At 51.5% G+C, this 24,770-nt stretch overlaps 1 protein-coding gene across 2 annotated transcripts in view; it reads right to left on the bottom strand.

Annotated features, from left to right (window-relative positions):
* Window positions 1–493: 493 nt before the first annotated feature.
* The window catches only part of WWP2 (WW domain containing E3 ubiquitin protein ligase 2), a 180,571-nt gene continuing 156,294 nt past the window's right edge, over window positions 494–24,770 (bottom strand). For both annotated transcript variants that reach the window (XM_039477061.2, XM_074405585.1), the window contains exons 10-24: window positions 23,833–24,007; window positions 16,571–16,625; window positions 12,427–12,508; window positions 11,712–11,840; window positions 10,159–10,234; window positions 9,816–9,887; window positions 9,497–9,585; window positions 7,269–7,428; window positions 5,398–5,531; window positions 4,937–5,077; window positions 4,141–4,261; window positions 3,585–3,689; window positions 1,840–1,936; window positions 1,550–1,622; window positions 494–1,296 (exon numbers count right to left, since the gene is read on the bottom strand). In XM_039477061.2, the coding sequence (XP_039332995.1) occupies window positions 1,197–1,296; window positions 1,550–1,622; window positions 1,840–1,936; window positions 3,585–3,689; window positions 4,141–4,261; window positions 4,937–5,077; window positions 5,398–5,531; window positions 7,269–7,428; window positions 9,497–9,585; window positions 9,816–9,887; window positions 10,159–10,234; window positions 11,712–11,840; window positions 12,427–12,508; window positions 16,571–16,625; window positions 23,833–24,007 (1,609 nt within the window). In that variant the 3' untranslated portion in view covers window positions 494–1,196. The remainder of the gene's footprint in view (window positions 1,297–1,549; window positions 1,623–1,839; window positions 1,937–3,584; window positions 3,690–4,140; window positions 4,262–4,936; window positions 5,078–5,397; window positions 5,532–7,268; window positions 7,429–9,496; window positions 9,586–9,815; window positions 9,888–10,158; window positions 10,235–11,711; window positions 11,841–12,426; window positions 12,509–16,570; window positions 16,626–23,832; window positions 24,008–24,770) is intronic.

Here is a 24,770-nt window from a genome sequence, read left to right as displayed (position 1 = left end):
ATGGCAGAGTCCCCATGTTGGAGGCTGGCAGGAAATGCAGAAATCAGATTGGGCTAAGCAGCAGCTCAGGGCCTTTCTGCTGGTTTTCATGTCCTGTGCGCTGATAAAGCCTCGCACCTATGCAGAATGAACACTTTCTGCTGGCCGGGCCACACTCCATTCTGAACAGGGGACCAACAGGCCCACGTGGAGCTCTGGGGGCTAGCAGGGGAGCTCCACAGCCAGACCCCGTGTCCCAACACTAGGGGCTGCCCAGGGGACCTATCTAGCAAAGGGATTTCTTCTCTATCGAAGGCGGCAAGGCTGGGAGTGGCGCTTGGGACCCCAACCCCTCCCACTCTGCCAGTCTCAGGGGCGAGTCCCCGTGAGGCTGTGCTGGAACTGCCATGCGGGTTCCTGAGAGGAACGGCTGTTTGGGAAACTCTTGGACCCCTGGGGTGCCAGCTCCTGGACAGAAAGTGACAGCAGCAAAAAAAACCAAAAAGCAACCCTATAACGCAAACGCTTCAAGTTTATAAACGGACAAAGAAAGTCGGGGAGAGTTTGCTGTTTCTGTCCCACGGATACCCAGGCAGTTTAGACAAACCTTCATTTGCTGAGAGTGAATGAACTGGCCGGCATGCGTCCTGCAACTCAGCCTCCATGGCTGGCGCCTGCTAGGGAGGGAGGCGAAGACAGCCTTGCCCCAGGATCTTCTCCCTTGGACCCTTACTTCATTTCGATCATCACAGAGGCTCAATTACAGGCAGAACCTCCTTTGCTGGCAAAGACCCCTGGCTCTCTCATTGCAGAACAGCCGCCCCCAATGGCCAGTCTCGTCGCCAAACTAGCCCATGAGGTCTCGGGCCTCTGCCACAGCCCCTGGGGATGTAACACCTTCCCTTCCACACTCACACACACCCAGGGTGGGGCCCAGGGGAGAGGGGGGAGTTTCGTAAAGAGGGTCAGCCCTCTGGAACTTTGCAAGGGTGGGGCAAAGGCAACTAGGGGGCTTTATTCCAGACTGCCCTCCAAGGGTGGGGGAGCCGAAGGGCCTCCTAGGATCAGGCTCTTCTGCCAGCGGTGAGATGACGGTGTGGTCCCACACAGGGCCACATCCACGGGGGTCTCCCGAGGGCTGCAGGGCCAGTGGCCTCTCAGGCAGGGAGGACTCAGGACTACATGTGCGTTGGGGGATGTGGGAGGGGCAGCCTTGGTTACTCCTGTCCAAAGCCCTCGGTCTCCTCAATGGCATACAGCAGCTTCTCTCTCAGCTGTTCATAGCTCTTGTAGGGTGGGAGATCCAGACGGTTGAAGCTAAAGAGAGGAGGGAAGTAGGACAGTCAGCCCCAGGAGGCCAGTAGCTCCCGACTACTGGAACAGAAGTGTTGCATATGTAAAACGTGGTACATCAGATGTGCATCACAGTCCCATCTCTCCAACCCAGTACCCCAGGACCCTACAAACACTGCCAGACTCGAGGCTATGCAGCTGCTATACCCACTGGGCTGCCGCAGGAACTCATCAAGTCTGAGGCTCTCTGACCTCCCAGTAATACCAGCAGGCTCACCAGGTGTGGCTTCTGGGCAGCCAGGTTTCCTTGCCAACCTTGTCAATGCAAAACTTCTGTGGTCCATTGCTACCTGTGATCCAAGGCAAAACATATCGGATATCAACAGAGACATCCCGTCCCAAAGCAGGACCCTCCAACTCCACCCACAGACAGGCTTGGCTCCAGGACGCAGAGGCCACAGCTCTTCCCCATCCCGCTGACCTGCTTCCAGGAAGACACCAGATCTCCCCTCCCTCTGAGGTGTCCTCACTGCCAGCCAGGGCACCAGAGGGCAAGCGAACACCTACCGATGAGTTCGGCAAATCCCCCGACGGGCAGGCGGCAGGTCCCGGTAACAAACTGCAGCAGCCGAATCCTCTTCTCGTTGTCCATCTCCTTCACCACCTGCAACTCCGCAAGTCAAGGCACAGTCAGGCGGCCCCCGCGCCCAGCACTTCACCCTAAGGAGGAGCTCTCCAGCTCAGCAGGGCCCCTCTTTGGGGCTGAGAACACAAAGCCAGTTGGGCAGGGGGTGACAGCTTCCAACCTGAGAAACCCCAGAAGGGCTTTTGCTAAGAGGATGTGTTTGCAGAAGATTCCCACCAGTCCGTGGGACATCTCTGGGTCTCAGGGACACCTCGGGCTGGGTATTCTCTTCCCACCCAAGTTCTGCTTTTTAGGAATAGACTCAAGATGGGAGTGGCTGCTTAATGGGTAAAAGGTTGCTTTCTGGGGAGACGAAATGTTCTGGAATTAGTGGTGACAGGTGCACAACACGGTGAACGTACTGGAAGCCACTACTCTGTTGCACAGGCTGGAGTGCAGTGGCGCCATCTCAGTTCACTGCAGCCTCCACCTCACAGGTTTAAGTGATTCTCATGCATCAGCCTACCGAGGAGCTGGGATTACGGGTACCTGCCACCATGCCCAGCTATTTTATTTTTGTATTTTTGGTAGAAAGGAGGTTTTACTATGTTGGCCAAGCTGGTCTTAAACTCCTGATCTCAAGTGATCCGCCCACCTCAGCCTGGGTGGGAAGCCAAGGAATCCCAAGCGAAAAGCTGCTGAATTGTGTATCTTTTTTTTTTTTTTTCCAAAGTCACTTCCACATTTTTGGGTATATGTATAGCATACCCCCCTCCTGGTACCAAATTTACTGTATTATGAATTGTGTATCTTAAAAAACTTAAATGGGTTGGGCACAGTGGCTCACGCCTGTAATCCCAGCACTTTGGGAGGCTGAGATGGGAGGACAGCTTGAGCCCAGGAGTTCAGCACCAGGCTGGGCAACAGAGCAAGACCCTGTCTCTACTGGAAAAAAAAAATGTAATAGTTAATTGTATGTTATAGAAATTTCACCTCTACAAAAAGTTTGTATACATACATTTGCATACACACATATGTATGTGTATATAAGAATATCTGTAATAGTTACGGTTTTTTGTATGCTATACTTCACAACAACAACAAAACCCATACATATTAAGGAATCAATACATTAATTATAGTAGGATGACAGCTCTTTCTGTTTTCTGGAGCCAAACCCTGCCTTCCTGTCCCATCTGGCTGGCAAGGGACCTCTCAGCCAGTGGCAGGTGCCGTCTGCCTGCAGGTCTGTCCCATCACACGCGCTGGTCCGCCACTGACAACCTCCCATCACACGCGCTGGTCCACCACTGACGACCTCCTGTCACACACGCTGGTCCACTGCTGACAACCTCCTGTCATACATGCTGGTCCACCACTGACAACCTCCTGTCACACATGCTGGTCCACCACTGACAACCTCCCATCACATGTGCTGGTCCACCACTGACAACCTCCTGTCACACACGCTGGTCCACCACTGACAACCTCCTGTCACACGCACTGGCCACCACTCCACTAGAACTGCCCCCATTCATCCCAAGGCTGGTGTATCGTCTCCTTTTGCAACTTATGGGAGGTGAGGACTGGGTCAAAGCTGAAGGTCCTTGCGCGTGACGTCTCAGGACCCATTTCCTTTGCCTGATGGCCCAAATGTCCCTGCCAAAGCCTGGGCCCCGGGACCCACCTGCCAGAACCACTGGATCTGCTTGCTGTTCTTGGTGTAGTGCCGGTAGATGGTGTTCTTCTGCCAGTCGCTCATGTCTATCTCTTGCATGCCGCACAGCATCAGCTGGGGAGAGGAGGAGTCAGCACCCCTAGCGGTCCCTCCCTACCCATCGGCCACTCGCCAGCATGTGACATTGCCCCCAACGTCTTCAACTAGCTATTTTTGGTGTCAGTGTTAATCATATGGGTAATGTTAAGTCCCTTTTTCTTTTTCTTTTTTTTGAGAGAGAGTCTCGCTCTGTCACCAGGCTGGAGTGCAGTGGCGTGATCTCGGCTTGCTGCAACCTCTGTCTCCCAGGTTCAAGTGATTCGCCTGCCTCAGCCTCCCGAAGTCCCTGCTTTCTTGAAACAAGTGTCTGGAAAAGGATGGGTACTGAGATCCCAAATCAAACCCATCTGCCCTGTGGAAGTGGGAGTTTTATTGGTAAGTGTCTGTGGGTACACAGTGAGCATATCACAGAGCAGGACTGCCCCAGAAGCAGGGGCTCAGGGTCCCAGCAACCTCAGACACTTACCTCCAGCTCTTTCTCGTCAAAGTAGCGCAGCCACTCCAGTGGGGCTACCTCATTGAAGCCATCCAGGAAGGCTTTGGTCTGCTCTTCCACGCCTCGGGTGAAACGCCAGTCGGTCAGCAGCCTGAGACCAAAGACCAGCCATGAGTGGAGCCTGAGACTCACGGCTCGGGGGTGGTTCCCAGCCAGGCCACGTGGCCTGGACCTACACAGAACCACCGGATCAGCAGAACTGACTTCGCACACCCAGACCCAGCCTTCTGGAGGCCCCAGAGTGCAGCCCTAAGGACCTCACAGTGACCTGCAGACAGCTGAGTCTGAAACCATCCTCACCACCACCTCCTCCTGCTCCTGCCCCCAGCACCGAATGAACCTCAGACGTATGGAAGCATGGAGATAAAAAGCCTAAAGCAAGAGGCCTGAGGAACAGGCACAGAGAACGGGCACACAAGAGACAGTGGGTCTAGGCACGCAGACCACAGAGATCATTTCTGCCCGGAGAAAGGTGCAGACAGCTCAGCTTGATGTGACTTCAAAGAAATTCTGCCCAGGAGGCTTGAAGTCTCTCACATGGCAAAAAAGTGCAGCTTGGAGCGGGTAACTAGGACCTCAGCTCTGGCTCCCCCAGCTCGTGCCATCACGTGACTGGCCACCAGCAGCCACCATCGAGGCAGATGCAAATGGCAGGGTTCTGGATGCACAGTGACCCATGGGCCACAGGTGGAGGCCTATCTTTCTCTGCAACCCGCTAGGTCTCCCGCTACCCCTGGAGCAGACTCTCCCGGCACTTGAGACTCACATGATGTACTCTTCCTTGTTCTCTTCCGTAACCCGGATGCTCTCGCCGCCCTCCTTCAGCTCATGGGTTGTCACCTTGCCCAGGATCTCCATGTCCTGGATGAAGTACAGCTCCAGGCCACACTCTTCCAGGTTGTTCTCTCTGGGGGCACAGGAGACCAAGTGGGGAGATGTCTATCGTGGCGGGGTCTTTCCTGGGTCCTGCTTTGTTGCCCATGGGACACCAAGGGCTCACAGATGGCCTAGAATCTGGAAGAGTGACAAGGAACCGCTCCCTGACTCAAGGAGAGGATTCTAGAACTGTCCACAGGGGATCCAGAGGGTATTTCTCTCTACAAGCTCTTATAAAAGCTGCATGAGAGTTCAGGGGCCACTCTGGCAGAAAAAATCCAGGCCATCAGCACCTACTCCCCTCCTATCAGTGCAGTGGGGTGAGGGAGGGGGCGAGGGCAGGGAGCTCACTTGATCCAGACAATGGAGTTGTAGAACTCGGGGTCGATGGATTCCAGGTCTTTCAGGGTTGGTCTCTTGTTGAGCATCCGCTTGTAGAAAGGGAGGGTGAAGCCCGTGTCAATGAACTTTCCATGATACAGCGCCTGGGAAGGAAGAGGCACAGCACAGAGCTTGGACTTCCCTGGGCACCACCAGACCGGCTCTCGGATGCTCCATATCAAACCCCACTACAGCCACCTGCCTTCCTTCCCTGACAGAATCCTAGCAGCAGCTGCCAGAGTGACACAGCGGGAGAGCCTGGGGAGTAAACGACACCTTTGTCCTGACTTGTACCTGCAGGTGGCCCCCACCCCGCCCTGCAGAGCTCAGGGACTGGGCGGAGCCGGCTGGCATGGGTACCCATGTCCGGGCCCGCATCTGCCTGGTGCACTGGCCGGCTGGCCCCGGGCTAAGATTTGCCCCGCGCTCACAGAAAAGGCTTGCTCCAAACAGCTCCAGGTGGCAGCAGCCCTGACTCACTGGCGCTCAGGGCGGGTGGCAATGACAGCCAAAAATAATGCAGACACCGCTGACGGAGAGAGCTGGCGGCCAATGGTGAGTAATAGTCTAGGGTTTTACCGGTCTGTCCTGTTGGCTGCTGGGCCAGGCGGGTCTCTGGACCTGGGAAGAATGTGCCCACTTCCATAGCCCAGCACCTTGGCCAAGAACTCCCAGACGATGGGAAGGGCCATATTTAGTCACAGGCTCCTGGGGAGCTTGGGTCCTCCTAACAAGGGAGCCTGGTGGGACATTCAGGAAGGCAGGGGAAGAGGCAAAGGAAAGTGAGAATTGAAACATCTCAAGCTACGAATGTAGCTCCCAAGCTGTGGCTTCCATGGGCCCTGCTTTTCAATCCAGGTTCTTGCACTCCCAAGACCCTCAACAGAGGGCACGTGGCAGGAGCGCCCTTTCCATATTCACACCGTGTCCCTCTTTCCAGTTAAACACAGATGCGATGCTGTGATGCCCCTCCCCAGAAATTGCCCACATTCCAACAGATGTCCCTACACCCTGCACCAGCCAGTCTGCCAGGGTTTCATTCTAAGCTACCGTTGATTCCAAATGCCCTTCCAGAAGGCTTAGTATCTCAGTGGGACATTCCCAAATGCCAGGATAGTGTCACCTCCCAGAGACAGGCAGCAGATGGGCAGCTATGGTTTCACTCAGCCCTGTCATCCCAAGGCCCTCAACAGAGCACACATTTAACGTTCAGTAAAGTCTGTGGCCCTGAGACCCTGGCTTCCTCTTGACAAGTACTATACAAAGCAACATGGAAACTTCACTACCTATATGGCAGCCACTGAGAAAGCTTTGGTTTCTCCAGAGCTCGCTCTAGCTTTTTGCATTCTATTTTTAGAGACAGAGTCTCGCTCTGTTGCCCAGGCTGGAGTACAGTGGCTATTCACAGGCGCGATCCCACTACTGATCAGCACAGGAGTTTTGACCTGCTCCATTTCTGACCTGGGCCAGTTCACCCCTCCTTAGGCAACCTGGTGGTTCCCTGCTCCTGGGAGGTCACCATATTGATGCCGAACTTAGTGCGGACACCCATTCGGCATAGCGCACTACAGCCCAGAACTCCTGGGCTCAAGCTATCCTCCAGCCTCAGCCTCCTGAGTAGCTGGGACTACAGGCATGTGCCACTGCACCTGGAGCTTTCTGCATTTTTAGGTTACGAGTTCTATGGGAATGAAGGGTGGGGATCAGAGAGGGCATGCCAGTCCACAGGGGCTGCTATTCATGCCACGTTGCCTCCTGGTGAACAGGCCCAGGGCCTCATCCAATGCTGCCCCTTCCTGGAGGTCTCAGAGTTAGAGCAGATTCCCCTGGGGCCCCCTTACCATGGCGATGAATCTGCCGATAAAGCGGAAGTACGTGAGGTGGTCCGGGTTGATGGAGGAGGCGGGGTTGATCTGCAGGCAGTAATTGTTCTTCCCGGCGTATTCAAATAAACAATACATTGGGTTGAGCACCTCGTGAGACAGGAGGAAAAACCACTCTCTGTGAGGGAAGAGAAAGAAAAAACAACAATAACGGGTCCCTTCGTGTACATCTGCACAGGAGCTGTGACTCTCTGCCATTGTGTCTCAGGTAGTCTGGGACGCGTGTCCCAGGGAGTCCAGCCCCGTGACAAGTGCCCAGCCTAACCCATATGAACAGCAGATCAGTGAACAGGGCAGGCTGAGACCTACAGTGAACCAGGGGGGCAAATGCATTTGAGGATGAGGTTCAGGAAAATGTGTGCCTGTCAGCTCCCAGGTGATGTTCCAAGACTTTATATCACAACATCCGGAGTGTCTAATGGTAAAGGGGGTTCTTGTACCCTGGGTCACCATGCTCAGCTGCATAGGCTGTGCACTGCACAAGGACACGATGCATGTTTATTACAATAATCTTTCTGCAAAGGTTCTGTTTGAATAGCAACGACCCTGTTTCCACCCTACCTGGACGGGCAACGTAACATACACAGTACCACATTCCCAATCCTGATCCATGAAAACGTCATCCGTACTGTCTTCCAATTAGAAACCTCACTCCCACCAGCTATGCCACAGGCATCTCGCTTCTCTTGCACTTCGCCCTCCCTTCACCTCCAGACCCCCCACACCACACCCATGCCCACACTTTCACACATTCATCTGAACCAACACCCACGCCCTGGGTGTGAGCCTCAAGCATGAATTCAGAGTCCTTTCGGGCTTGAGCTAAACCAGCCAGGGGACGTCCCAAGGGGACCAGTCCCCGGCTGCTGGGCTGCTTGTGGCTGGGCAGACGAGGAGTCCTTCGACGCAGAGGGTGCCCCGGTATCCTGTCCGTGGTTCTACCCTGTGGTAGAACAGCATGACGTAACCTACCATAGGGTAAAACCACTGGCAGGACACAGAGAGAGACACACACAGGGCGCGGCCACACCAGAAGCCCACCAAGCAGAGCCTGGAGAGGAGGTCACCACGGAAAAAAGGAACAATCCATCCACGGGGCCAGCGCAGAAGGCAACGCCACCACTGAGCAGAGGACCAGGAGCAAGTTAACCCGACACCAAGCGAGAAGACATGGCCACACATGGAGAGGTCGTGAGCGGACAGGTCACCGCAGGCCAAGACGCTCCCTCTCTGCTGAGGCCCTTCTGCCCTGTTGTCCAAGGCAGCACTTTCCAGAGGGCTGTTAACTTTTGTGGGTGGACCAGGGTAAAGGCAAGACAATGCTTTGGACTCTTTTAGTTTTTTCCCAAGGCAGAGTCTCGCTCTGTTGCCCAGGCTGGAGTGCAATGGCGCGGTCTCGGCTCACTGCAACTTCCACCTCCCAGGTTCAGGCGATTCTCCTGCCTCAGCCTTCTGAGTAGCTGGGATTACAGGCATCTGCCACCATGCCCAGCTAATTTTTGTATTTTTAGTAGAGACGGGGTTTCACCATGTTGGCCAGGCTGGTCTTGAACTCCTGACCTCGTGATCTGCTCGCCTTGACCTCCTAAAGTGTTGGGATTACAGGCGTGAGCCACTGCACCCAGCTGCTGTGGACTCTTTTTAGGATGACATAAGCCGTTCCAGTTTTACTGACCCTAGGCACATGCCATGCAGCAGAAGCCTGCTCAAGGCTCTGTGGATCGTGACAGCTTATCCACACGGGGACGCCTGACTTCACCGGCCCTGGCTGCCTTAAGAGGAGGGGAGCAAGGTCAACTCTAATGGATGACCACACAGCCCCGGGATTCAACCACTGCCCAGATGCTGTTGGCCTGGTTCTTGAAGTACAGAAACATGGCACGCTGGTAGATAACAGGGCCACTCTACTGAGCTCTCACCCCTCCCAGGAGTCCTCTATCTTCTCATGATCCAGTAACTAAGGGATTAACGCCCAGTCCAGTGGGGGACCCCAGATCCCTGCTCCAGGCCCATTGGGACTAGCCACATGGATTCACGGAGTTTGAGAGCCACACTGTGCCCACTCCTGAAGACGCAGGAGAGCTTTGGGAGGGAATGTAAGCAGGGGACAGGCGGCTTTCCAGCCATGGACACCGTAGCCTTGGGAAGCGGGGTACAGGGCAGCCTTTTGGGGCGCTCGAGCTCACCTGGCGATGCCCCCATAGTCCAGGCCCTCCTCGCCACGCATGATGATGTAGAGCCGGCGTCGCAGGTCATAGGGTTTCATGTTCATGATCTGGGAAGACAGAGCATGGGGCCGGCCTGCCACTCTCCCTTCCACGGCAGGCAGGGGCGGGAGGGACAGGGTCCTCTAAGGCCTACTCTCCAGCAGATACAGTCACCAAGACCCGTGCCCTGGAAAGTCTATAGTGTGGGTTTAATGGGCCACATGATAGGAGACAGGGTGCTGGAAGGAGGGCGTGGGCCTGCCCCTGAGGGTGTCAAGCACCATGATCATTCTCTAACCTGTTGGAAGGAATCTTCGAAAAGCGTCTGCCTGGAAACGCTGATCTTCACGTGGCTGGGTAGGGCATTTGACTGAAAAGAAAAGAAAATCACTTCAAATGGAGCCTCAAGTGATCATATCTGTTCTCTGGTCTGTATGAACAGGCATCCCCCAGCCTTCTGAAGCAGAATGGGAAAGCGTGTCCCTTAGGAACAAAAACTGGCTTTCTAGAGACAGCCAGCTCAGAGTTAGACAGCTGTCTTGCCCCCATCTAAGACATAAATGTTCTGATACCTGCAGCTGTGCCAGGGACTCAGCCTGAAATAACTCAATAACCCCAACTGCCACAGTCCCAGAACTCACATGGCAGAGGAAACGGAACTGGTGATACTTCCAGCGAAAACTTCGGTCATAAGCACCAGGGGAACCTTGCTTCGTCCTGTAAGAGCAAAAGCGTTCAGGGGTTCATGCGATTTCTCAGAAAATAAACAACTTGTCTTGGTCAGCCCTAAGGAAAGCTGGTGCTATGTCAATTTAAAGATGAGTAATGTAAGGCGAGGAAGTGACTGTCATTAAGATCCTTGAAGAATAAAAAAGAAAATCTAGAAATAAAGCCAGACCTCTTGCTTTTAGAGAAACAACACCCCCATCTCATCTTATTTGTTTGTTTATTTATTTATTTATTTTCTAGAGACAGGGTCTTGCTCGGTTATCCAGGCTGCAGTACAGCAGTGTGATCACGGCTCACTGCAGGCTCAAATTCCTGATCTTAAGCGATCCTCTGCCTCAGCCTTCCAAGTAGCCAGGACTACAGGAGTGCTACCATACTGAGCCAATTTTAATTTTATTATTATTTTTTAATTTTTTTGGAGACTGAGTCTCACTCTGTCGCCCGGCGGGACTGCAGTGGCACAATCTCGGGCTCACCACAACCTCCACCTCCTGGGTTCAAGCAATTCTCCTGCCTCAGCCTCCTGTGTAGCTGGGACTACAGGCATGTGCCACCACACCCAGCTAATTTTTGTATTTTTAGTAGAGAAGGGTTTCGTCATGTTGGCCAAGACTGTCTCAGCCTCTTGACCTCGTAATCTGCCTACCTTGGCCTCCCAAAGTGTTGGGATTACAGGCGTGAGCCATTGCGCCCAGCCTATTTATTTATTTATTTATTTATTTATTTATTTTTGAGATGGAGTTTCGCTCTTGTTACCCAGGCTGGAGTGCAATGGCACGATCTCGGCTCACCGCAACCTCCGCCTCCTGGGTTCAGGCAATTCTCCTGCCTCAGCCTCCTGAGTAGCTGGGATTACAGGCATGTGCCACCATGCCCAGCTAGTTTTTTGTGTTTTTAGTAGAGACGGGGTTTCACCATGTTGACCAGGATGGTTTCGATCTCTCGACCTCGTGATCCACCCGCCTTGGCCTCCCAAAGTGCTGGGATTACAGGCTTGAGCCACCGCGCCCGGCACCAATTTATTATTTTTTAGAAATAGGGTCTCACTCTGTCACCTGAGCTGGATTGCAGTGGCACCATCATAGCTCACTGCCACCTCAAATTCCTGAGCTCGAGACCCTCCTGCCTCAGCCTCCCAGGTCTACAGGCGTGCACCACCATATCCAGCTAATTTTTAAATTTTTTTGTAGAGATGGGGTCTGGCCATCTTGCTCAGCCTGGTTAATCCTTTTTATTCTTGTAAAAGCAGGAATGTTGTCCAGGCTGGTCTCAAACTCCCGGGCTCAAGCTATCCTTCCTCCCATCCCCTTTAACAGGACATCAACATTGGCCACTAGAGGGCAGTAAGGGCAACAGAACGCACCACAGGTGCCACCCAAAGTGGGCCTCCCGGAGCCGGCGCCAGAGCAAGGATAGCCCGGGGCTCTGTTCCTGGACGCTGCTGCTACCTGCACAAAGTCCTTACCCCGACTCGAACCCCGGGCGAGGATCCTTAAAGGTGGTGGTGCGGGTATTGTGGTCCACAAAGTATCGCACCCCCTCGCTGGTGTATTTCATCTCCCATCCTGGGGGCAGAGCTGGTTCCTGGATCATCCTGGAAACATGGGAAGAAAGGGGTAAAGGGCTGGCCCCACCTTCTGGGCCTTGGTGGTTGGAGGCTGGGTCCTCAAAGTGTGCTTTGTCTCTGCAAAGCCCATGAGGGGCCTTGAGGACATGCATGACCCAAGTTGTGAGGACAGCTCTGCAGCACAGAGAGGTCATTTATTAGCCCGTGGCCAAAAACCCAGCCCTGCAGCGACAGCATGGGACTGAATGGTCACTAGCAATCCTGAAATACCTCGTGTCCCAGCCCCACTTCATTTGGGATGTTGGGAGACCAGGGTACCCTCAACCATTTTGCAACCCAATTATCAGCAGCCTGCACAAGCAGTACAGAGACCAGCAACACCTGCCAGCCAGCCGCCCTCCATCCACCAAGAAGGTCTATTTAAGAAACCACTTTTAAGCTCTCATCAGGCCAACAGCGTGTCTGTACCGTGAGAGTCTCAAGACACTTATGTGTGGCTAAAGGTCCCTGACATCAGCCCTCTGGGACAATGCAGTCCAAAGCTACCTACCCAATGCTGGAGCTGCACAGAGACACAGCCTGGCCCAGCCCCCCTCCCAGCCCACGTCCTCACCCCTGGGTCCGGGGATCCTCCCACTGGGTCGTGCGAGTGTTATGGTTCACGTAATACACCCGTCCATTGTCCTGTCTCTTCTCTGCCACGTGAGAAGAAAGAGAGAACCATCAGATTCAAAGACCGTAAACTGCTGTCCTTTCCCTGCGGCTCCCACCTCCTGGGTGCTGGGTCTGAGTTTCTCTGTTGCCAGCCTATTAGAGAAGTTGAACCAGCCAAAGCCAGGCTCACTCACACTTGTCATTGGGAAAGGGACACAGAGAGTCCTTCCCTGTTGGGGGATGGAGGAGGGTGACACATTTCCAAGTCGAGAAGAAGGACTTCTTCGGTTGGTTGGTTTGCTGGAGGGAGGGGGTGGTGTGGTGCCCCAGAGGGAGCAGCACAGCTCAAACCAGAGGTATAATTGTTTCCAGCTGTGTGCAGCACAGAAGCTGGGCAGTCCCCACCAAGCCAGGCCCCCCACCCAAGTCCCTCATGGCAGATCCCTGGTCCTGGGACCCTCTGCACTGCATGCAGGTGGCCCCGGCACCTCTGTCCCACTGGGCATGGTCCTATGGGGTGGTGCACTTCCCTCACACCTCTCTGATCAGTGCTCTGCACCCTGCAGCCCTGTAGCCTCCAAGTTCTCCCTCTTCTCCCGCTTACAGGCTAAGTTTTGTTCTAAAACTCTCATATCCCCGCACACCTCTTTCTTGCTCATGAGCAAATAAATAATACCCGGGGCTGTGGACACTTACACTGCACAGCCTGTTCTTAGATATGTATCTTTTTTTTTTTTCTTCTTTTTGTAACGAGATAGGGTTTCACCGTGTTGGCCAGGCTGGTCTCGAATTCCTGACCTCAAGTGATCCACCTGCCTCGGCCTCCCAAAGTGTTAGGACTACAGGTGTGAGCCAGCGCGCCCGGCCTTTCTTTTTTATATAAAGACAGGGTCTCTCAATGTTGTCCTGGCTGGTCTTGAACTCCTAGCCTCAAGTGATCCTCCTGCCTTAGCCTCCCAAAGTACTGAGATTATCGGTAATAAGCCAGCACGCCTGGCCTGCCCATCTTGTTCTTACACCTAAGTCTGTGCTTTGAGATAGGGTAGTGTTCATGGAGTGGGGCTGGGGCACTAATATACTTTTCCTCTGCTCTAAACAATCTCTTGCCCTTTACTGATACACTGATGAGGGCTCTGGGGTCCCCAAGGTGGGATTCTGGGCTCCAGGGACAGACCCAACCCTAGCTGGTGATTCTAGAACTTAAGAGGGATTGAAAGGCATAAACTCCCAACTCCAAGTAGACAGCAGGGGGGAAAAAAACAGGGGGCAAAGCTCTTGGCCCAAAAGAGGTGACCTTTCCCGGGAAGTCCCTGAGCCTTCAAATCTGTTTCTCTCCTGAAAATAAATGATGCTAATGGCTCTCCTTTTACAATGACAGTACAACATTAAAGAAATGAAAATCATCAGTTCCAGAAGCTACAGGGAGGCCAAAAGCTGAAAAAGGAGCAGAACAGGGAAGAGCACCATCCACCTTCCCACGCCCTACCAAGACTTGGGGTACAGTGCTCCCAACACCAGCCCAAGGTCTCAGTCTCCCTCCAAATCGCTGCCTTACCTGGTATCTAGGACTTGACTGAAATGTTACAAACAGGCATTATTTGTCAATCACACCTCAGTAAAGCTGGGGAAAACAAATAAATAAAATAAAAATAAAGACAGCTGGGCACGGTGGCTCACACCTGTCATCCCAGCACTTTGAGAGGCTGAGGCAGGAGGATTGCTTGAGTCCAGGAGTGGAGACCAGCCTGGGCAACGTGGTGAGACTTCACCTCTATTTTATAAATAAAAAATAAAATTTAAAAAAGACACAAGGAAAGAAAGAACAGGAGGTGCCCAGAACTGTTACGGAGCTACCACCACCTCAGAACACACAGAAGGAAGGGTTCCCAACAGGTTTCCAGGGGAGGGGGCTGCTCCCAGCCCAGAAGCCACTGCTTTGAACTAGATCCTCCACGTACGCCCTGTTAAGGGTCAAAGCCAAGGCTAACCACAGGGCCGGGGGGATCTGTCCAGCGGGCCTGAGGCCTGTGTCGTCATTGCTGGCATTGCTGCTGCATGGAGGCCTCCCGAGGCCGGCTGACCGCCTCCCTGCATTCAGTTTCAGTCGGGGGCCTGGAAAATACCTTAAAGGAGCATCTGGCTCGACCTCATTATAGGAGCACATGGACTCAGACGTATTCAGCCACAGGGTCAGGGTCAGGGCTGCTGCGGGCAGATGCGGATTTAACCCAAGGTGACCTGAGTCCCAGAGCAGAGTGTGGGGAAGATTCGGGGTCTCTTCTGGGTTAGTAGAGAGGGACATCAGCAGGCTCGGACAGCAAGCTGCGGATCAGTGCCGTTCTCACTTGGTCTGGCTGTTCTTTCTGTTCATTCTCAGCGAGCCCTGGAAAGGTGGCTCCTGCCACAGCCCTGGGGCAGCCAACACAGGTCCCCAAGGATCTATGATTCGGAAGGTGCCCTGGCCTTTAGCCAAAACGTTCTTCCTCTTAATTTTGGACTATGACAGTTTTGTGGGTTTTATTCTGATTGATCATTAACTGCATTGACTCTGACCACAGCTCCTCCGTTCCTATCTCAAATATTTCCACACTCAGCAATTGACAGCTTGTTTTCAAGTCTCCATCAGCCATGCTTACCTGGTGACCATCACTCAGCAGAACTAGTATGAAAACTCGCTTGGCTGGGCTAACCACCTACCTCTACAGAGCCTGAAACACACTCCAGGTCCCTGCTTCTAGGCCGCTGGCTACCGAACACCATTACAGATTCTTGTCTAATCTGACGCACTTTCCCCTGCCTACTGACGAGGTGGGGTCTTCAGCGTTTGACCCTCTCACGTTGGACTTGCTGCCAATCTCTGAGGTACCAGTGACCTTTCTTTGGTTCAAGGAGCCATGTGGGGCAGCTATGTGCCTAAGAAAGGTAACAAATGTGTGGAAGCTTCATTAAATGATATTTCCTACCAGAAGTACCAGAAGGTCCTTCCTGCACTCTGGACTGCATTGCCCTTTCACTAACTGGTACTCTGTAGGTACAAGACAGTTGACACAACCTCTTAATTGACTACCCGAGAGCAGAAGAGTCTGCACCGAGAAGATCCAGCTCCAAAGCTGCACGTTTCCAGGCAGCAGATGCCCATCCTATCACTGTCCGCTTCCCAGGCTGCACCCCCTCCCAGTTTCGTAACATCTGTGAATACCACCAAACCAACACTGACCACCTTCTGCTGGTCTAGCCAATAAATGAAACTCAACACATGCTGGTTCCCACAGAAACTGCCTTCTTCTGCTCCCAGTAACTCTTACAAGATCAAATAAAACGCTGCCCCACTCTCTCTATAAAATGCGCTAAGCTTCATCATCTCTAATGACCCTTTCTGCATGGGTACTCCTTCCTAAAATAGCCGTGAAGCCTAATCTCTCCTAACTCACAGATGTCCATCCCTTAACTCACTGTCACCAAATTATATCAAGGGCTTGGGAGAGGTCAGAGGCGGCTCCCAAGGGCGAGGTGAAATCTACATGGCCTTATTAACTAGCAGCGATGTGTTTCCAGAGTGACTACCTGGCATTCAACTCGTATCTGCTTCCCTCTGGCCTCTTTCACAGCTATGTCAGAACTTAAAAGGCGGCTTCTATTAGTCAAAATTAGACCGAAGTCCTCCAACATCTCAGCTGCAAAGAAAGATTTGTTAAGGTGGATCGTTCCTACCACATGCTCACAGACCTGAAACAAATCCATTTTGGAGTTAGACAGTGTCAAAATAGCTTAGTGGTAGCATGGACTCAGGAGTAGACACCTTGAAACTAGAGACCAAAACACAACAGTCCCCCAGCTGCTCGGGGACGTCTTTCTCAGGGTCACACTCCTCTAGTGATGGCGGGTGGACGCTACAGTGCTTCAGTGGAGCTCGGTTCCTTTCCCAGCCTCCCAGCTCCATCACCTGTAATTGCTCTGGCAGGGCATGCCCAGAGAGTGTGCTGGAGAGGGAAGAGACGGAAAACAAGAGGGATAGGAACAGGGAAGGAAGGCACGCAGGAGGAGAGGGCAGAGCACTGTGGCTGATGGAAGGCCAGGGGCAGGGAAAAGAACTCAGTACTTACCCCAGCCAGGCGGGAGGGGGCCCAGGGGATCATGGTCAGTCGAAGCACTCGAAGACTAAACACAAGAAACACAGCAGAACACAGAGGTTACAAAAAGCCACGGGTGAAAAAATAAATCAAGCGATAAAAAATTAAAAAACCAACGACTGGCTTCCATATCTGAGCACTTTGCAGGGAACGCGGCGGCACTTTGGGTGGCATCTGCGCCTCTCAAGTCTTTGTTTTTTGTTTTGTTTTTTTTTTTTTTTTTTTACAGAAAAATCAAAAAAGAACCCTGCGCATGGAGAGCCCAAGTGAGTTTTGAAAAAGGAAGAGTGCCGCGGAGGAGGAGGTGCGTCAGGGAAGGTGTGCCAGGGTGGTGGCGGCCGGGAGTGGCCGGGCAGGGCAGGAAGGCCCGGGAAGCAGGCTCGGCCCAGGGCCTCTGCTCAGCTCTGGCTCGAGGCGGCCAAGGCGACTGAAATCACCACCACCTCCAACTTTCTCCAAGAACCACACACGGGAGGGGAAAAAATATCGCAGGCCTTTCCAATGAAATCATTCCCACAAGCCCTGCCCACGCCCAGAGCTTCCTGGCTGGGGCCTGGCCCTCCTCCCTCCACCTCGGAGTCCCCCGCCACCTCCCTCCTGGGTGTGCAGCGTCCACCCAGACTGAGGGCACATTCACGCCCCAAGCCCTCACCTCCCCCAGGAAATGTTTTCCTTCCTTTCACAAAGCACCTTTATTCCTCCCCTGCCTGAACCTGAAGTTGCCCAGTGTTCTGTGTTTGTCTGGGGGTGGGGGGCTGGGGGCAGGGCAGCAAGACAGAAGGGGAGGCAGGGGAAAGAAGGGAGAACCGGCTCCAGGACTTCAGGGTCACTGTTTACATTAGAATCCCCCCTCCCCCCATGCCCCCTCCAGCTGAATTCTGCCTTGAGGTCCCCGGGGATGGGCTGCAGTGGACCAGGCATTCTCATATCCTGCGGGGAAGACGGGGGGGTGCTGTCAAAAAGTTCTGGTCGTTAAATAAAACAAGTATTGTTCCGCTCTTTCTTCCTTTCTTTTTTTTTTTTTCTTCCTGAAGCATTTTTATTTTACTTACTAAAATGTAATCGTTATAAGAGGGGATCAAGTTCTAAATGTGGACTTCAGGTTGCTGGGCTGGTCCCATCTGGGGTACCGGAGCCACACACGGGCAGAAGGATGAATGGGGCTCAGTCTCAGCTTGAGAAAACATTGGTGGAACTCAACTGCCGGCAAGCCCCCTTCCACAGCCCTCCCTCCACCCCCAGCTCAAAGGACAGAGAAACTTTCTTTCCAAGGTGGCAACACAGGCCCCTCTTCTAAGCAAGTTCCAACAAAGACGTTTAAGTCTTGAAACCATAGGCTCCTTGATAGGACAGAGGACCCTTTCAGGGCAGGCCCTCCTGCCCACACAGAATGCAAGCGAATGGAGGTAGGGGGATGCTCACCTTGATTTAGGGCCCCTTATCATCCATCTCCAGCTATGCATAACCATCTCCATTGCAAGTCGTATTTACTGGAAAAAATCTCCCAAATCCACACAAGTCATGTGGGTGTGTGTCTGTGTGTTAGGAGGTTGGGGGACACAGGGTACAGCATCTCATAAAACCCAAGTTCCTCCAACTCTGTTTTTTGGTTGAAACATTTAAAACATTCGACGACAGAAGCAAAGGAACAAACTTGAAAACACACGTATTGCACATCATGGAGCCAAAGGCAGTTGGTAAGTAGTGAGCTACAGCACTGACCTTGTAAAAGGGAATGACTACAGAAAAGGTGGTTTTAAAAAATTAAAAGAGGACTCATTTGGTATAAAACTGTTTGCTGCTTCAGGACTTGTTTCAGAGTGAGCAGAAAATCAGTAAAGTGTTCACGGCTCTCATGGGAAATCAGCTATCGGCTGGTACCTTCCCGACTTCCACGGAAGCACGGTCATCTTTTGCTTAACGCTACAAATCAACAGACCAACTCTTTACTGACAGCCTCCCTGACTAGCATTGAACTAAGAACAGAAAATACTGATTAGCCTTTTCCTTAACCTTTGCTTTTAAAAAAAATCTCAACCTTCATGCAATGTTGGCTCTCTTTCATTAAAGTGTTTTTAAAAAAATTTCCTTGGTATCCTTCAATTCTTATTCAATCAGAATGCTGCCCCTGCCCACACACACACACCCCTGTAAGAAGCAGAGAGAAGAGGAGGCAGATAGGAAAGGTAAGATGGGGAGAGATACCAGAGACTGATAAACACCAACAACACGTATTAGGTTGGTGCAAAGTAATTGTGGTTTTTACCATTAAGAGTCATGGCGGCTGGGTGTGGTGGCTCAGGCCTGTAATCCCAGCATTTTGGGACCCTGAGGCAGGTGGATCACTTGAGGTCGAGAGTTCAAGACCAGTCTGGCCAACATGGAGAAACCCCCGTCCCTACTGAAAATACAAAAATTAGCCAGGCATGGTGGCAAGCACTTGCAATCCACCTACTTGGGAGGCTGACGCAGGAGAACTGCTTGAACCCGGGAGGCGAGGTTGCAGTGAGCTGAGATCGTGCCACTATGCTCTAACCTGGGTGACAGAGTAAGACTGTCTCAAAAAAAAAAAAAAAAAAAAAGAGTCATTGCACCAGCCTAGTAAAATCAGAAGCAGCGGGAGCTGGTCCTCACAACAATTTTAATTCTTATTGTTAAATAGAAGCACTTGACTATTTTGGATACTTCTTCCCTAAGGTACACAGTACAACTTGAAAAATAAAAAAAGCCAGAAGGAAGGAGGTGAACAAGGAGAAACAAAAAATAAAAACTATGCATTGCTGGGTGCTGTGGCTCATGCCTGTAATCCCAGCACTTTCGGAAGCCGAGGCGGGTGGATCACCAGAGCTCAGGAGTTTGAGACCAGCCTGGCCAACATGGCGAAACCCCATCTCTACTAAAAATACAAAAATTAGCTGGAGGTGTTGGTGCTTGTCTGTAATCCCAGCTACTTGGGAGGCTGAGGGAAGAGGATCTCATGAACCCAGGGGCGGAAGATGCAGTGAGCCTAGACAGTGCCATTGTACTTCAGCCTGGGCAACAAGACTGAAACTCCATCTCAAAACAAAACAAAACAAAAAACAACTATGCATTATGGTCAGAATACCAAAAGCCAAAAACTCCACATCTCCAATGAGCCCACCAGCTGCCCGTTCTCTTCTACCACATTCCCCTAAAATGAGAGATGTTAAGGTGTTACGGGGAGCACAGCAGAAAAGGATGTAGATGGCGGAAAGTAGGACTCTGCAGCCAGAAGGGAGATCCAGGGTGTTCTCTGTCACTAGGAACAGAAAGGAGCACTGTGGAATCCTCTTCCTGGGTAACGGCTCCTGGGTTGGGATGTGGGGGGCAGGCCAAGAGCCAGAAAGCTCACGAGAGTTCAAGTCTCTTGGGAACTAAGCACAAAGTTCCAGTAATATTTTAAGATACAAACTCAGAAATAAAGAATGTCTAGCAAATACAGCCGAGGGCAAGAAAGGTTCTGGGAAGGGCATAAAGGGTGCAGTGCGGAAGGCGGGCATGTTGTTTTTTTTAAGGATGCACCAGACAGATGCAGAACAAAACCCAGGTGCTTGAGAATTCAATGCAAGGGGCTCCCTGCAGCGTAAGAAACAAGTTGTCTGTTTCTACATGATGCAATTTGGAGTCCACACCCTAGGAGCCACAAAAAACAATCTGTTTTTCTTTTCTTTTTTTTTTTTTTTTTTTTTTTTTTTGAGATGGAGTCTCACTCTGTTGCCTTCTTGGCTAGAGTGCAGTGGCGTGATCTCAGCTCACTGCAACCTCTGCCTCCCAGGTTCAAGCTATTCTCCTGCCTCAGCCTCCCAAGTAGCTGGGACTATAGGTACCTGCCACCATGCCCAGCTAACTTTTGTAATTTTAATAGAGACAGGCTTTCACCACGTTGGCCAGGCTGGTCTCAAACTCCCAACCCCAAGTGATGCACCCGCCTCAGCCTCCCAAAGTGCTGAGATTACAGGTGTGAGCCACCACACCCGGTCGAAATAATCTGTTTCTATCCTGCAGGCAGAGATGCCCCAGAAATTGCTGGTCATGTGATGGTCCCATCACAATAGTACAGTGTGCAAGGCTGTGGCGGGCATCTTCAGTGGGTCCCAGCAGGAACACGACACGAGAGGGCAAAAGGAAACCACAAGGGTGAAACAAGCAAACAAAAAGATACATGATCACAGGCAACGTTACACATTAGGGAGCTGGGAAAGGGAAACATGGCAGAAAAACTAAGAACGATAATCTAGAGGAACTGGAAAAGGGGTGTGTTAAGTCCAACAGCAGGAAGGAATTACAGGAGACTGCAATCTGGGATTCCCTTGATTTCCATTCTGAACTGTATTTCAGGTTCTCTGCAGTGCAGCAAAGAAGAACAAGGTCTCAGTTAAAGCCCAGCAAGAGGAGGAGGGGAGGCCACTAGTCAAGTACTGGATCTTAAGTCTTCCGAGTCAAACTCTGGGTCTAAGCCAAACCCCGAAATAACTATATGAAAGCAACCCTTCTTACTTGTAACCAGGACATGGCACCACAGCAAACAAGAGGAGAAAACCAATGCCAACGGGGGAGGAAAATCAACAGAGAGATATTGAAAGCAGACCAAAGAAAGATTCCTGCCACATTTTTCAATATGAGTCTTGTTTCATGGAGAAAAGGTAACCATTACCTCCATGCAGAACCCTCCCACGTCTCCAGCGAGACAGAGAAAACCATTTTAGAGTACTCAGAAAGAATGGTTTTTTAGTGTTTAACTTTTACTTCTAGGGAACCCTATAAGTCAAAATTCTATCTCTTATAAACCCAAAATAATGTTGCTAAGAGAGACAGGCAAAAGGAATGAAGACTCCAAAGAGACCAGGCAGATGTGAGCTCCAGAATCTGGGAATCTTCCCTTTCACACGCCGACATCTTGGTCAACCTACAGAACCTAATTGGTGGCTGTTAAGGGGGGGGAAATTCCTCTATGCATTTTATTTATTTTATTTTATTTTATTTTGAGACAGAGTTTCGCTCTTGTTACCCAGGCTGGAGTGCAATGGCGCAATCTCGGCTCACCACAACCTCCGCCTCCTGGGCTCAGGCAATTCTCCTGCCTCAGCCTCCTGAGTAGCTGGGATTACAGGCACGCGCCACCATGCCCAGCTAATTTTTTGTATTTTTAATAGAGACAGGGTTTCAGTATGTTGACCAGGACAGTCTCGATCTCTTGACCTCGTGATCCACCCGCCTCGGCCTCCCAAAGTGCTGGGATTACAGGCTTGAGCCACCGCGCCCGGCCTGCATTTTATTTTATTTATTTATTTTTTGAGACAGGCTCTTATTGTCATCTAGGCTGGAGTGCAGAGGCATGATCATAGGTCAGTGCAGCCTCGAACCCCGGGGCTCAAGTGATCCTCCCACTCGCCAGCCTTCTGAGTTGCTAGGATTAGAAGCATGCACTACAACACTTGGTTCAATTATTAATTTTTTTTAATGAGGAAAGTTGGATAATCAGGTAGATGAAACCATGTGACACTCCTAAATATGTCCTTGTCTCTACGTCAAAGGACAGATAGGACAAAGAAGAAAGATGCCCCAGACCTTCCAGTTTTGCAGTCACGACCACCCAAGAAAATGGCAGGCAAAGTCTTTGTGCCCCAGCTGAAAAGGAGAAATCTCTGAAATGTGGTGAAAGACCAGATTCCATCCAATTCTGAAACGTGCCAGAAGTGGATGCCAGGCATGTGTGGCGGTATGGGTGGGAAGCCTGGTCCAAGAATGTCTTCAGTGTTGCACCAGGCTAGACAGCAGGGCCCTGGCTGTAAAGGGGCATGACCATCGACCCTGGAGGCAACTTACTAAGACAAACACCACACTCCCTGCTTACCCCTGCTAAGGAAACTGAGGTCCTCTGTGGTTTCCTTCCTGTATGATGACCAATCCATCCTCACAGACAGAACTAGCAAGGGACATGCTATGGTGACTTATGGCTGATGGTTAAAAGTCGGGGGTCCATGGGCTGAGTGATTACTCACACCTGTAATCTCAGCTCTTTGGGAGGTCAAGGCAAGTGGATCACCTGAGGTCAGGAGTTTGAGACCAGTCTGGCCAATATGGTGAAACCCCGTCTCTACTAAAAATACAAAAATCAGCCGGGTGGGGTGGCAGGTGCCTGTAATCCCAGCAACTTGGGAGGCTGAGGCAGGAGAATCGCTTGAACCTGGGAGGCAGAGGTTGCAATGAGCCAAGACTGTGCCACTGCACTCCAGCCTGGGGAACAGAGCAAGATTTCATCTCAAAAAAAGAAAAAAAAAAAGAAAATTTTAATGTTGCTCTTTAGGTAATGACCACAGAAGATTTTGAGCCAGAAAACTGATGCAATGAGAGTAACATCTGAAGACTGCTATTCGGCCAGATGGATTGGAAGAGAGAGAAGGCCAATGGAGAGAACAAATTAGAGGCTGCTCTAGCAATTCAGATGGGAAGGGGCAGATGATCAAGCATCAGACAGGAGGCGGCTCAGCTAGACCAAAGGTCAACAAATGCTTTCTGCAAAGAGCCAGATAGTAAGCCTAGGTTATGTTAGGATTTCTGAACAACACAGTCTTTAGCGTGATACTTCATTCTACCGCTGTGCCACGAAAGCAGCTAATATGTAAACTGCTGGAGGTGCTTATGTTTCAATGAAACTTCATTAAGAAAATTAAGTGGCAAGCCAGTTTGGCCCATGGAATATTATTTGCCAATCCCTCATCCAGATGAGCAGTAAGGATCCTTCATCCCTGAGAATCTGTCAGATAATAAAGTTCTAACAAAAAACAGTAGCAGTCTTTGTTTCTGTTTCTGTTTTTTAAGAGACGGAGTCTCACTATGTGGCCTGGTGACTGATGTGCTCTGGAAAGGTGAGGGATGGGAGAAGTCAAAGCTGATCTTCAGGGTCCAAGTCAGGGAAAACAGACTTGAACGGAGAGGGCAGAAAGGAAAGCTGGTTTTGGAAGAAAGATGGGGAATTCGGTTTAGACATGTTGATTCCTTAAACACAGAGGCTAGACACGGAGTTGCTGAGAGAGGAACACTGGAATTTGAGGAATTTCGCTGTGATGAGTAAGATCTCCAGGGGCAGAGCACTGACGCTGCCAGACGCTGTTTTCCTGCTCACCAGGCAGGTCAACACAGAGTGCCTGAGGCTGCGCATCGGAAAGCACAGGGAGGCACCCCCACCGCGCAGCACGCACCTCCCCTCTCACCTGGTAGAGGAATCTTTGGCTGAAGTGCTGCATGGCCCCCTGGAGCTGGTTCCGCTGCGACTGCCACTGCTCGTAGTTGCGCACGTACTCTGCGGTCGGGCGCTGCCAGGTGGTGGTCCGAGTATTGTGATCCACATAGTAAAACCTGCCTCGGGGATCTGTGCGTTTTTCCCAGCTGGAAACAGGAACCTCAGAATGAATATAATGACCACCCCACTTCCATCCCCCATTTCTAGAAAAGTCTCAGGATGCCTAGCACAGCCGGCAGGCCCCGTCACAGAGGCTGCCAGGGCTTAGTTGATTATAGCAGACATCTGTGGTTGCCTCCGCTGCACCCAGTGCCTCCTTGCCATTAGCTCTCCATTTCTAATTTGGGGATCCATGTGGTTCTGGGGAAGCTGACTCTGTTTCCAACCTCAAAGTTGCATGGCTGCCTGGACCAGAAGTGCACATGTGATCTATGCAGAGCCAGCCACAGCCAACCTCAGGACTTGTGCTAGCAAATCTCGAAAAAATAATAGTCCCTCATCCTTTCTGCATACAACTGAGGAAGCATGCGGTCCTGGGGGCCAGTGGCTATTATTCTGGACCCAAAGACAACAGGAAGTTGACTCAGTGGATGGCAGAGCAGAAAAATGGGAGAAAAGTCAATTCCTTGGTGATATTGTTGAGTAGCCCAAGCTTCACTTGGAATCAGGATTGATATATAGAATTTTCAGTTACATGAACCAATACATTCCTTTCATTATTTAAGCCAATTTTGATCACAACTTTTGTTACTTGCAACTGAAACTCTCCTGATATAAGGTGCCAATGAAAACATGTTGCACGGTCTTTGGTTTTGTTCTGTTTTGAGTCAGAGTCTCACTGTTTACATTTTTCGTAGAGATGGAGTTTCACCACATTGCCCAGACTGGTCTCAAACTCACGGACTCAAA

This window comes from Saimiri boliviensis, chromosome 1, assembly GCF_048565385.1.
Source record: "Saimiri boliviensis isolate mSaiBol1 chromosome 1, mSaiBol1.pri, whole genome shotgun sequence".
NCBI classification, from domain to species: Eukaryota; Metazoa; Chordata; class Mammalia; order Primates; family Cebidae; genus Saimiri; species Saimiri boliviensis.
This window is presented reverse-complemented; position numbering and strand designations above follow the sequence as displayed.